This window comes from Gekko japonicus, unplaced genomic scaffold (assembly GCF_001447785.1).
Source record: "Gekko japonicus isolate JY-2015 unplaced genomic scaffold, Gekko_japonicus_V1.1 scaffold104, whole genome shotgun sequence".
Classification (NCBI taxonomy): Eukaryota; Metazoa; Chordata; class Lepidosauria; order Squamata; family Gekkonidae; genus Gekko; species Gekko japonicus.
The window spans coordinates 1,189,884-1,203,250 of record NW_015176454.1 but is presented as its reverse complement, the minus strand read 5'-3'; the positions used below and the strand labels follow the sequence as shown (position 1 = coordinate 1,203,250).

Here is a 13,367-nt window from a genome sequence, read left to right as displayed (position 1 = left end):
CCCCCCCCCTCCCCCCAACCCCAGCAAGGAGCCTCCTGAAGTGCAGAGAGCCGCTGGCACTGGGTGTTCTTGCCGGTAGCTGAGCAGGGTATTCTGGTCTTGGTAAGCTGACAGAGCAAGAGAGAAACCAAGCCCTGCCTGCCACTCCTGCTGGGCATGGAAGAGGCAGCTGGGCTGCTCTGCCTTTCCCCTGTCCTCGTAGAGGGGTTTAAATGACGATGCATACCACAGCTCAGCCCGGGACGTGCCTTTGAGCGTCTTCTGGGCCCCCCTTCTCTTGTCATCGTTGAGTATGAAATCAGTTGCTGCACGTCTCGCACAGTGCCTGGCTTCCTGGCAGGCTTGAGCTTTGGCAGCTCTTGTCTTGGAAATGTGGTGCCTGTTGCTAAGCCTCTGCAGTAAGGGAACAGAGAGACCAATTTTTCCTTCCTCTTCTTTCCTCCCACCTCAGGCAACAGTAGCTCAAGGGAGGAGGAGGAGGAGGAACTCAGCAGACTTCAGTGTGTTGGATTGCTCAGTTTCATACTCATCTTTGTGCCCAGAAATCCACTATATTCCTGCATTTGGGAAGAGAGGAGAACTGAAATTAGCGGTGACGAGGCAGGGATTTTTCTGAACTAGCAATACTTGGCATGTATGTAGCACTTCAGAATGCTCAGTACTTCAAATCTCAGTAGTCCGTATAGCAACTGATGTGGTAGAACAGTATTCCCATATGGGGAGCTGAGGTTGAAAACAGTAGCTGAAAACAGGGCCACTTATGGAATAAATCCATTGCAGACTTAAGTCTGGGGCTTGCAGATTTACTGCCTAGTCTTGATTACAGTTATGGTGGTTCTTACTTTACTTGCAAAGACTTGAATTTGTATCCTTCTAATGGAATTATTAACATTTCTGATTATATCCTTTTGGGCTATAAACTGCCAGAAAGGTCAAGTATAAAAGGTGGCTGGCAAGTTCATGGATACCATGGGATGAGGAAAGGAAGTGCAAGAACTTGCAAACCAATGAAGAGAAGCCACCACATTATGGGAAGAAAAAGACTGTGAATACTTTAAGAGGGACTAAAGAGAGCCCCAGCTGAAATGAGGCTGTATATTCATCACACATGTTTGCTTTTTGAGGCTATGTTGCATTTCCTTCATGAAGGCGCAAAGGTACTTAGGATGTGCAGCCTGAACTCAAGTAGGATTTACTCCTGAGTAAATATGCAAAGTGTGTCTGGGATAGCCATTTTCTTGCAAGTATCCCTTTGCATGTTATTCTAGGAGTCTTTTGAAATTGAGTTTGAATGCTGCAATGTTGCCAGAGTTCAAATATCTGCAAAATTCTTTATCACATGGAGCAAATCTGAAAGTGTGGCTACGCCTTAGTTGCATGCAGACTGGATGACACCAAGCTGTCCCCTGCAATGCAGCACCTGGCCTGACCTGTGGTTCTGAACTGAACACAAAGTTAACACACATGCATGGGGCCTGACCAGTACACTCCTGGGAGGGCAGGTGTCCTCGGAATGAGCTGTAGTTGGGTCCAGAATACTGGAAAACTTCAACTTTGGTTTGGATTTTATAGGGATGGTATGATGGCAGTGGGGTAGTCTGTGGGTGGGTGTAGTTGTTCTCCGTTGCCAGTGGTTGACTACCCTGCAGATATATCCTCAGTCTGACTTGACTTGCATCTCTCCCCAAAGGATCCTCTGACAAGTAGCCAGACTTTTCCTGGGGAAATGGGCTCTTACCATTTCAGCTGACAGCAATGCACACTGAGTAAGACTAGTTGTTTCTCACTGCAGTGGGGCGATGACCTGGTGCGAGGGTATCTATATTGGGTTTACTTGGTAGGCTTTTTATTCAGGAAGTTGAAGGCCTATTTCTCCCTGAGATGATAAGTCTGGGCTGTATTTTTTCAGACTGCATCTGGGAGCTCACATCTATATATCTAAAACCAAGGCGCCCCCTGTGTGTGGATATCTAAATCCACACATCAGGGGCACCTGGGAGGCAAAGAGATTTTCCTGCAAAGTTGGAAAAAGTATAGGGGGGATTTAAATCCCCCCCCAAAAGTAGAAGAGCCCTCCCTGTGCATGCACAGAGAAAGTACTTACCAATAGGAACTGTGGCTGCTGGCGACGCGGGAAGAGAAGCCTTGGTGGCTGGTAGCCATGGCTGGGGTGGGGGGACTGGCTGGCCCAGTGGCTTGCCACCGTTGCTGCTGGTGGGGGAGGGAGAAGAGCCGCACAGGGCTTGCCATATTGTTCAACATAACCATTCTCTTCCTATAGGAAACTTAATATGACTTTGTTTGTTTAAAATATTTCTAGCTTGCCTGATTCTCCTTAGACTCAAAGCAGCATAGTAGGGTTCTTAGCATAACACTGGTTTCTCCTCCTGACCCTCAGGTATGGAAGGAATTCTGTCCTGTGACAGCACTGTTCAGTCAAGCAAGCCGCTTTAAGTGGTATAGCTCTGTGACTCAGCCTCCTTTGTCAGGGCTGTAGCCAGTGACGATGCAACCTCTTCCCACCTTGATTTCTTTCCTCCCCCACCAGTCCTGACATGTAGCTTTATTCCTGAGTCATAAACTCCCCAATCTGCCCATGTTGCTCATTCAGAGGAGCCACCTGGTTCTTTCTCTCTGGCCTGAAGTGGATGATTTACTAGTGCTGGAAGGGGGAGGAAAGAGACCGGGCCTCAGTCTGAATTTAAGCACAACACTGTATCTGCCCAGGCCCATTCAGCCTCCAGCCTGAGTGCTGGCACAGCAAAAAGCTTGCTTCTTGCATGGGCTGGGTTGCCAAACAAGCTGTGTGGAACTGCAGAGAACTATCTGCCCTCCTCCTGACCCATTTGTGATGATGACCGACTGTCTCCCTGTTGGCTCCTGCTTACAAGTAAAAACTTTTGGAGGTTTTTCCCTCTTGGCTTATTACCAAGTTCACTGCTTGGTTGCTTATTTTATCAAAATGTTTGTATGCTGCCACCTTCCCCTGATAAAAGGGGGGGGCACAGTGGCATGATGTCGCCACATACCCACAATCCCATTGCGAGAGGTTATGTTCAAGTCATTAGTCTGGCAATGAATTTCTTGGCCCCACATCTGCTCATGGAAATGGTAAGCAGCTCAGTTAATTAATCCCACACCACTCTTACCTACCCTTGATAGTTATGCAGTTGCCTAATTCCTTCTCAGCGTTCTGATCCAGTGCTGATGCAGTGAACAGTACAACAATACTGTTGCTGTTGTTGACTGCCCCACAGAAGGGTGGGGGGTGACAGTATGCAAGCAGCATTTTGTACTGTAAACCGCCCTAGGTGGGAGGGCGGGGTAAAAGTCTAACAAATAAATAAATACATTCTGATATCCTCGCCCCGGGGACAGGGGAGAAGAATACGGTTGCTAACTCCGGGTTAGAAAATTCCTGGAGATCTGGGAGTGGGATATGGGAAGAGATCATAGCCAACATATACAAAGCAGCTGTTTTTCTTTTCTTTTTTGAGCAGTTTTTTTTTTTTATTTCATACATACAGGACAAAGACTGAACAGACTTACATAGATACACATTTGCGAAGATTCATTTGTATCGGGGCTTTTTTTACATAGTCATTTGACCTGAAACTGTAACAAAAAAGTTTATATCTTTCCCACCTTATGATTTTAATATACATATTTTGCTCATATTTAATTATATAATTTCTTTTTATTTTGGTTGTATGTCTAGGAGTTTTTATACGTTATGCCCTTCTATCCATTTATAAAACCTTGACCATGTGTCCTCAAATTCTTCTTTGTTATTTCCTCTCAAGATTGAAGTTAAATTGTCCATCTCTGCTGTTTCCAATATTTTATTTATAACTTCTTCTTTTGAAGGAGCCTCACTTCTTCTCCAATGTTTAGCATATAATATTCTTGCCGCTGTCACAATATGTATAGTGAGATAAAAATCTTGTTTTTTATAGTTCTCTGGTGATATATTCAAAAATAATTCTGGTGTATAAGGCACAATAGTTTTTAATATTTTTTGCAAAATTTCATGTATCCAGCTCCAACATTTTTTAACTTTATTACATGTCCACCACATATGAAAAAATGAGCCAACATTGTTTTTACACTTCCAACAATCATTTGGTAGGTTAGGGTAAAATTTAGCTAATTTATCTGGGGTAATATACCATCTATAAAACATTTTATATATATTTTCCTTATAAGAAATCGCTTTAGTAATCACTTTAGTAATCTCTATATTTGTTTTCCATATATGTGGCCATATTATGACCCAAATTTTGTGCCTACAGTTTTTAACTACTTCATATTGTGTTTTATCTTCTAACATTATTGTATACAATTTCTTTATCATCTTAACATCAGCATGTAACAGTACCTTATCCATTTCCGTTATGTTTGTATAGAAACCCAATGGCTTGTCTTAAGCAAATTTCTTAAAAAAAAAAAAAAACCCAAAGGGATATTTTCATTTTGCATTAACTACAAACAACAAAGAAAATTAGGGAGGGAAACTACAGCTAGGGATAAAGGAAAGATAACCACACTAAACTAAAAACCCAAGAGGAGGAGATCTTATTTCTGTTAATGTAAATGTTAGTACCACAAGTGTTAGTATCACAATATACTTGTAGAGTTCCTGTTTGTCTTCCATGTTTATATGTTACTGTGTTAATTGTTATGAGAAAACTTTCTGATCATCTTCATGTTCTTCGCTTCAAAAAGCCAAATTCCAAGTCCTTCTGCCTTTACTTCGGCTTTCTGTCTCTAAAATCATAGACAACTTTGGCAGGTCCTGCACCCGTTTCTGTAGCAGAGGCTTCTTCCGTTCCAGAGGTAGCAGAGTCACTAGATTTAGTTTCTTTCTCCTTAGACTCTTCCTCTGTTCCAAGCCGACGCCACAAAAACTCCTTAGCCTAGAAAATGGAGTCTATCTTCTCTCTTTTGTCGTTAATCCTAAAGATGACACCTTCCGGGATCGCCCACCTATACGTTATTCCATTAGTTTGAAGAAAAGCAATCAAATCTTTGTAATTTTTCCTCTTTTGCCGAATTTTAAATGGAATGTCTTTTAGAGTCTTGATTATTACATTTCCCATTTTCAGTGGAGTTGCTGATGTCACTTTTAAAATAGCATCTCTGGTCTGTCTGCTTCAGAATCTGACCACAATTTCTCCAGGTAGGCTATTTTTTTTAATATAATTGGAGTGTGCCCTATAGACCACCTCCATGTCTTTTACCAATTCATCCGCTGTGAAGCCCATCACTGGAGCGATTATCTCACTAAGCAACTTCCCAGGTCCTCTTTCGCTGCTTCAGGAACTCCCTGGAACCTGAGAATCATGTTGGCTTTTTCCATCTGTAATTGTGGTACACGGTTTTCTTGAAAATTCCGCTTTATTTCCACTTCTCCCAATCTTTTCTTCAACTTCTTATTTGTGGTGTCCATCTCTGATTTTCTCATTAGCTTGCTCCACTTTCTTTTCTGTTTCATTCAGCTGAAGCTGTTGAGATGCAAAGTTCTTATTCATCACAGTCAGTTGCTGGTTAATACTATTGAGTTGCTCCATCACCGGCTTGAGCATATCCGCTAGTAATTTAATGACGTCTGCCCCCTCTTCTGGTTTGGGACTCTGACTGCCTGGTGGTTTCGTTTTCAACTTTGCACGCTGGGCCGCCATTTTTACGATTTGTTTACACTTCCTGCCGCTTCTTCCCGTCTCGAGAAACTCGCCCCACGATATAAAAAATCAAGTAAGTCTCTCACAACGCACACGCTGCTTTCCTCCCCTCTCCCCCTTCGCGTTGTTTATCGGTTAGTTCGCATAAGAGGTGTCCCTCTTTGCTTCCGTTTCTTCCCACACCGTGTGTGTGTGTGTGTGTCCGCTTTTTAAATAGTCCGTTTTATTCAGAACTCACGTTCATTGTCGGTCAGATTCTCTGACCACGCTGCCTTTTAACTACCTGGGGTAGTGTTCATGTGCCAAGGTTTGTGTGGGCCTATGAAGCATACTCCATGGAGGCGCCTCTACATTTTTTTAAACTGCAGAGGCCAGGTGCCCTGGAAATGATGTTGAACGTATCCTTTGCACTGTGAGTGGTGGAAATTCAGACTGGCAGTTCATGTTAATTCTCCTCTGTGGCTTCTGTGTGATAGATTCCTTAACCCTTATTTTAGGTACTGCCGCACTCTGGTTTCTTTTTTAAAAAATTAAATTTTAATAATATATCCCCCTAAGAAAAATACAGCCATTTAATATTAAGTGAATAAAATGGGATGAAATCAAAGCTCCTGAACATAACAGTGCATCTCTTGGCTTCTTTACCTCCCAAATCTTGTCTCAGCACTACATGAAGGAATAGATGTTGATTCTGCTGACAAACCTGCAACTACACCAGTTTGGTGTAGTGGTTAAGTGTGCGGACTCTAATCTGGGAGAACCAGGTTTGATTCCCCACTCCTCCATTTGCATCTGGCTGGATGACCTTGGGCATGCCATAGTTCTGATAAGAGCTGTTCTTGAAAAAGAGCAGTTTCTGTCAAGAGCTCTCTCAGCCCCGCCTACCTCGCAGGGTGTCTGTTGTGGGGAGGGGAAGGGAAAGGAGACTGTAAGCCGCTCTGAGACTCCTTTGTGTAGTGAAGGGCAGGGTATAAATCTAATCTCTTATTCTTTCTTGTGGCACTCATGGAGCCTAGGGTTGTATGTATGTCAATAGGCCTGGCTATGTCATAGGTAGGCCTCTGCTTCTCCTAGCCTGTACAGCTGCCGTTTCTCTCTCAACAAACAGATATGGATATGCAGTGTCGTGCTCACTAGAGTGCCACTGTGAAGTACTTTGGATTTTTGGAACAAAAGGCTGGCTGCTGATGACCTGGCAAATCCCCAGGACATCTGACTGGGCTGATGACTTTAACAAAACTCCTCCCTCCACTATGCGTTTATGAACCGCCATGTATATGTTCTGTCAGTGTTCATGACTTTGAGTCCTCCTGTCATCTGGGTTGGGCTTCCTCTGTGATCTCCTTTTTGCCAGAGAAAGTTCATCAGTCATCAGTGCCAGTTTGGTGTCGTGGTAAAGTGCGCGAACTCTAATCTGGGAGAACTGGATTTGATTCCCCACTCCTACCACTTGCACCTGCTGGATGACCTTGGGCAAGCCGTAGTTCCCTCACAGCTGTTATCACAAGGACAGTTCTGTCAGAGCGCTCTCAGCCCCACTGACCTCACAGGGTAGGGTGCCTGTTGTGGGGAGGGGAAGGGAAAGGCGTTTGTAAGCCGCTCTGAAACTCCGAGTGAAGGGCGGGGCATAAATCCAATCTCCTCCTCTTCTTTCCACAGCGTGAGTGCATCTCAGTCCATGTTGGCCAGGCTGGTGTCCAGATGGGCAATACCTGCTGGGAGCTGTACTGCCTGGAACACGGGATTCAGCCAGATGGGCAGATGCCAAGCGAGAAGACGATTGGGGGTGGAGACGACTCCTTCACCACCTTCTTCTGTGAAACTGGAGCTGGGAAACATGTGCCCCGGGCTGTCTTTGTGGACTTGGAGCCAACTGTGATTGGTGAGAGCGCAAGGGTCATGGGGATCCCGATATTTTTAAGCCTGCAGGCAGCTTTGGAATTCTGACACAGGGCAGTCGGCACAATCACAAAATGGCTGCCACAGGAGGTGGAGCCAACCACAAAGTGTCAGGAAATGAAGTTCTATATAACTAATAATTCAGGCAGAAACTCTGTAATAGGATGCCTTTTCAAATGAACTTAATTTACAATATTTTTTTTGCATACGCATGGCTTACAGTTGTGCTGTGAAGATTCCTGTGCGGTGGTGGCAGCTGCTGCAAAAGCAATGTTTCCAAAATCTGCACAGCCAATCAGAAGTCCTGTTGGGGTCCATTTGTCCCCGCCCACTTTCTGAAACACCTTGGCTGGTGTCAGGAAAGCAGTTGGTGGGCGCCATGCTGGAGACCCTGTTGTAGGGCCTGAGCCTTTCGTGTGAAGCTTCATGCCCTCTAGTGGACAGTACTCGTTGCCGTCTCCTCCCTGATCTCACTGAGGGTGGTTGTGTACCCATTCCCTGGGAGGCCTTGGGTTATGCCTTTTAGTACACTAAGCATCGGCAGCTGGCATCCCACCTAGAGCAAACGGGATACCATGAGGGATGCTGTTCAGTTCTCCTGTTACCAGTAAGAGAGCAGCATCTGTGGCAATGAGATTTCGCAGCAAGCCAGTGGGGAAGTTTGGACGGCCACTTTCCATTAATGTCTCATTGTCTCCTGTCAAAACTAACCACAGTTTGGACTGTCACTTTCCATTAATGTCTCATTGTCTCCTGTCAAAACTAACCACTGACCAAGGCTTTCTTGATTTGACATGGTTAAATGGTTGGCAAGGTGATGTCTGGTAAGGAATAGTTGTTGAGAATAGATGTCAAATTTTGTAGTTGGGCTGAGGCACGCCTTCCAGATATCATTGCCCAGTATGAATGTAACTGAACACCCTCAACCAACAGTCTCCTACAGTTACACATGGCAGGGGAAGCACAGCCATGGAAGGTAGAGTGCCTTTCAAGGAAGTTCATCTGTCCTTGTTGATCCTAAAGAATCCTTGTTAGGTATACCCTAGTTGCCTTGGTTGAATTCTCAGCCTACTTCCTCACCTATGTTAAGGCTGTGAATTCATCTACCACACTCAACCCTTTTCTGATATCCCACCTCCTTATTTCGTTTCCAGATGAGGTTCGTACCGGCACTTATCGTCAGCTTTTCCACCCAGAGCAGCTGATCACTGGCAAGGAAGATGCTGCCAACAACTATGCTCGTGGACACTACACCATTGGAAAGGAAATCATTGACTTGGTGTTGGACAGGCTCCGGAAACTGGTATAAACATAGTTGGGGGTATGGGAAGCTTATAGGAGTGGAAGGGGTTTTGGCTTCCTTATGGAAAGAGCTGGTAGGCCAGGAATGGCTAATTCTGAACCTCAATTAATAGTAACCTATTGCCACATCAGTCTGTGTTAGCATGTGGTAAGTTACAGAGCAATGACCACAGCCCATGATGCTTCTCCATATGGTCTCCATATGTTGTTTCACACCTCCTATTAAACAAAGTTGTGCTATAGAGGCTGTGTTAGAAGTTTGTGACCAAAGTTTGTGCTTCAAGTCAGTATGCTCCTTGGTGCTCATCATGCCTTTAATTCTGCCTGGCCAGTGCTGCAGTGAAAGTAGAAGCCATTACTGGAAGACTTACCTGTCAGGGTCTAAACTGGTAATTTTCAAGCAATATAATTTAAGGAACTTCTTTCACATGTGTTCATCAGTTGATGGACACCTGACTATTTGCTATGCAAGCCAGTGTGTTGTCGAGGATTCTTGGACACATCCTATGATGCACACCCTGTAGGGCATTTATCTAGGTCTTGCATGAACTGAACAGGCCATACTCATCCATCACCCCCTGCAGCTACCCATTGGCAGGGGGGCAGTAGCCATGGAAGGCTGAGTGCCCTTCAAGGAGGTTCATCTGTCCTTGCTGATATTGCTTTCCTTGCCTTCGATGAGCTTCCAGGGAACTCCGAAGTGGACACAGTCTGAAAACCACATATCTAACTACTAATCTTAGCAGTCTTGTGTCACACTGTTCTCTCCCTTTTTGCTGACTTTGTTCTTGCCAATAACACACAGTTCTTCCTGGCCCTGTGTATACCACTGCCCCAGTTCGCCTTTCTGCTTGGCTGCTCTTTAGTTTCTTGTTTACTTGCATCCATACTTATCAGACCACTGCTTTCTTCTGACCCACTTTCTTTAACCAATCCCCCGCTACTCTTTTCTGGCATTATCCTCTCTCCTCTTACAACATATAGCCTGTTCTAATATTCAACACTGAGGTTCCACCAGCGTCACCTTTCACCTCAGTTACCTTCCTCACAGTTTCCTCTTTCTTGCTCCACTTCCTCTTTCTTGCTTCATTCTCCCTGCCCCCTGGGCTCTCCATGCTTTCCTGAATCCAAGGACATCTTCCTAGTTCTCATCTATCCACTCTATAGGATACTTCAAACTCCATCAGATGGGAGTGTTCCCCAGATATTCCAAACACTAGTTCAGCCAGTCAGTATCTCAAGCTTTACTGCCACCAGCCCAATATAATCAATGCATGAAATCCTGTCTTTTCAAGGTGCAACTTGCTTCCTAAAGCCCTCTGACTTGAATTCCACAAGTCAAAAAATGTCATTTGTGTGTCAAAGCCTTGGGAGTGCTGCTCCTAAAATAAGGGGACACATTATTTGTAAGTAGGATAAAAGGAAATCCTGTTACATAAGGTACATTGCAGTTAGAGGAAGGACAGGAATTGGAGGTCAGTCTTCCAGAGCAAGGAACACATGCCCATTGCAAGGTTTCAGAACCACAAATGCAATATGAGTGATTTGCACTGTGTCCTGGCTTTGATGAGCTACTTCTTCTTATACAGTAGAAGGGACAGACGCTCCATTCATAGTGATATGTGAACTGTGTGTGTGACCTAGTCTCCTAGGGGCTAGATGAGCAACTAGTTAATTGCAGTATTCAAACTAAAGGAAATTTAAAGTTTAAGGATGGAGGAATAAATACCTGATGAGGGCCTAGAATATATATTGGTGTGCAGGGCAGAAATTGTCTGGTATTTAGCAGAATTTCTCTTGGGGTCTTCAACAGGCTGACCAGTGCACAGGACTCCAAGGATTCTTGGTCTTCCACAGCTTTGGGGGAGGCACCGGCTCAGGATTCACCTCTCTACTGATGGAACGGCTTTCTGTTGACTATGGCAAGAAGTCCAAGCTGGAATTTGCCATCTACCCAGCTCCTCAAGTTTCTACAGCGGTAGTGGAGCCCTACAACTCCATCCTCACTACGCACACCACCCTCGAGCACTCAGATTGTGCTTTCATGGTAGACAATGAAGCCATCTATGATATCTGCCGCAGGAACCTGGACATTGAGCGCCCAACTTACACAAACCTCAACCGCCTTATCAGCCAGATTGTGTCCTCCATCACTGCCTCTCTGCGCTTTGATGGGGCTCTCAATGTAGACCTGACAGAGTTCCAGACCAACTTAGTGCCCTACCCACGCATCCACTTCCCTCTAGCCACGTATGCCCCAGTCATCTCTGCTGAGAAAGCCTATCATGAGCAGCTGTCAGTGGCTGAGATCACAAATTCCTGTTTTGAGCCAGCCAATCAGATGGTGAAATGTGACCCCCGCCATGGCAAGTACATGGCTTGTTGCCTCTTGTACCGGGGTGATGTTGTACCCAAGGATGTCAATGCTGCTATTGCAGCCATAAAGACCAAGCGCAGCATCCAGTTTGTGGACTGGTGTCCCACAGGCTTCAAGGTGGGCATCAACTACCAGCCCCCCACCATGGTTCCTGGTGGAGACCTTGCCAAGGTGCAGCGGGCAGTGTGTATGCTGAGCAACACCACAGCTATTGCTGAGGCCTGGGCCCGCCTGGACCACAAGTTTGACCTGATGTATGCCAAGCGGGCCTTTGTCCACTGGTATGTGGGGGAAGGCATGGAAGAAGGGGAGTTCTCTGAGGCACGGGAAGACATGGCTGCCCTGGAGAAGGATTATGAAGAGGTGGGCATTGACTCGTATGAGGATGAAGAGGAGGGAGAAGAGTAGTTGCAGGTGGCTTACATTGCCCAATTCACCCTCCTGTAATTAAATACTTAAATAAAATATTTTGGCTTTTAATCTGAATCCCTGTAGTATGCTGCTTTTTTGCTAGGCTTGGCGCTATTCTTAATCTTGTAGCAGCAGCAGCACCTGGTGCTAACTGGTCCTCTATAAGGGGGCAGAAAAGAAAGATAATCTGCTTTGGTGGTGAGAATGAACTGTTTGTGGAACAATCACTTGTACACAAGGCTTATCTGTTCCAGCAGTGGAATTAGGAGGCGGAGGGGCAGATTCACGCCTCGTATAACTTATGCTAAATACTGTGTTCGAATTTGTTCCTGGGGATCTGCCTGACCAGTGGGGGCAGCTCAAGAGTGTGAGGTAAGATGCAGGGAAATACTTGTTTCTACCGCAAAATCGGGTTATCGATTGCTAGGAACATGCGTAACTAGACACGAGTCTGGATTGCAAAAACTTAATTCCATATCAAAATAGTATGTTCAGTGTTAAGGAAATTATGCAGTATGTATATCTTTCCATTGCATAACTTGCTCTTGGTAAACTGCTACTAAATGTTGGCATTCCCTCCCTTTCTCCAAAAGGTTGGTTTTATCAGGTTTCTGCTGTAGATGTAACATCTAATGCTGCTCAGTGAGTTTCACACTTGAATAGGGATTTGATTCTGAATGTATTGCAGTATCCCATTCTCCGGTGGTCCAGGAGTGGGGCAGTCCTTGACTCCTTACTCCTGGGAAAGCACCACCTCCTTCCATAGGAAGGGGTTGGCAAACTTTGATCCCAGAGGGGAGGGGCTTATCCTATCATCCCCAGTCTTACCGGTCCTGCCTTCTGAGCAGGACGTGCTGGCTGTGCTCTGAAGAGCACGAAGATCCCAGAAGACACCGGAAGGTCAGAAGAAGCGGAGACCTAAAGGGCAATGGTAGAAGGTACTTACCTTACAGCCCTAAAACATATTTGAGAGCTGCAGGCCTCAAATTACAATGGATCCGGCGCCAGCAGTCCTGGGAGGCCCCCAGGCGGTTGCAGCGCCAAGAGGAACGTCTCGGACCCCGCTGGGAAGGCGGCGGTAAACTGCTTTCCCCCCCCTCCATCCAGCTGCGGCAGCGTGCAGCAGTTTTGGGGACAGACGCTCAGTGAAGAGCCTGGGGAGAGCAGAGGCAAGAGAGGCGGCCGAGGGTGGTGCAGAATCTCTGCCGCCATCCCTTTCGGCATTGGAATGGAGCCCCCTCCTTGTTCCAAATCATGGCTGAACCACGGTAGGACTGTATCCATTGAGAACTGGCAAGGTATGGAGGGGGAGAGAGAAAGAGGACTACCCCCCCCCCTCCTCCAGTTTTCTTTTCCCTGCCCTTTACTCCTTTCCTTTGGATCTGGATGGGAGGTTCTTTAAAAGGACAAATTGCTTCTGGTCCATGGGTCAGGTCTCTGGCAGGGACATTTTACAGTCCTTATTGCTGGGCCTTCGGGAAAGGGAGCAACAATAGACAGCCTACTTCTTCCCCACCGGATTCAGCTGATGTGGGTGGGGTAGGGCTCCATTTTGGGCCTCTGTTAGGCGAGTGATGGTGGCTACTTTCACTTTCAGGTTCCCCTAAAATGGCTGAGAAGGCGGGAACATCTAGCTCCCAAGGCACAGAGAGTCTTAACCCTTCACAGACTACCAATATAGCCTCCCAAAATACTGA

The 13,367-nt window shown here is 45.8% G+C and overlaps 1 protein-coding gene across 1 annotated transcript; it reads left to right on the top strand.

The window, feature by feature from the left end:
• The first annotated feature begins 7,331 nt into the window (after window positions 1-7,331).
• On the top strand, window positions 7,332-11,739 carry TUBA4A (tubulin alpha 4a). Its single transcript, XM_015426908.1, has 3 exons — window positions 7,332-7,563; window positions 8,735-8,883; window positions 10,696-11,739. Exons 1-3 carry the CDS (start codon window positions 7,383-7,385, stop codon window positions 11,665-11,667), a joined length of 1,302 nt encoding a protein of 433 aa, XP_015282394.1. The 5' UTR covers window positions 7,332-7,382; the 3' UTR covers window positions 11,668-11,739.
• The last annotated feature ends 1,628 nt before the right edge of the window (window positions 11,740-13,367 follow it).

What these genes read in the sequence shown, in the direction of transcription:
- TUBA4A (XM_015426908.1), top strand. Translation starts at nt 7,383, where the DNA reads ATGGGCAATACCTGCTGGGAGCTGTACTGCCTGGAACACGGGATTCAG. An exon ending in CTTGGAGCCAACTGTGATTG is followed by an intron (nt 7,564 to 8,734) that starts GTGAGAGCGCAA and finishes TTTCGTTTCCAG; the next exon opens with ATGAGGTTCGTACCGGCACT. An exon ending in TGGACAGGCTCCGGAAACTG is followed by an intron (nt 8,884 to 10,695) that starts GTATAAACATAG and finishes GGTCTTCAACAG; the next exon opens with GCTGACCAGTGCACAGGACT.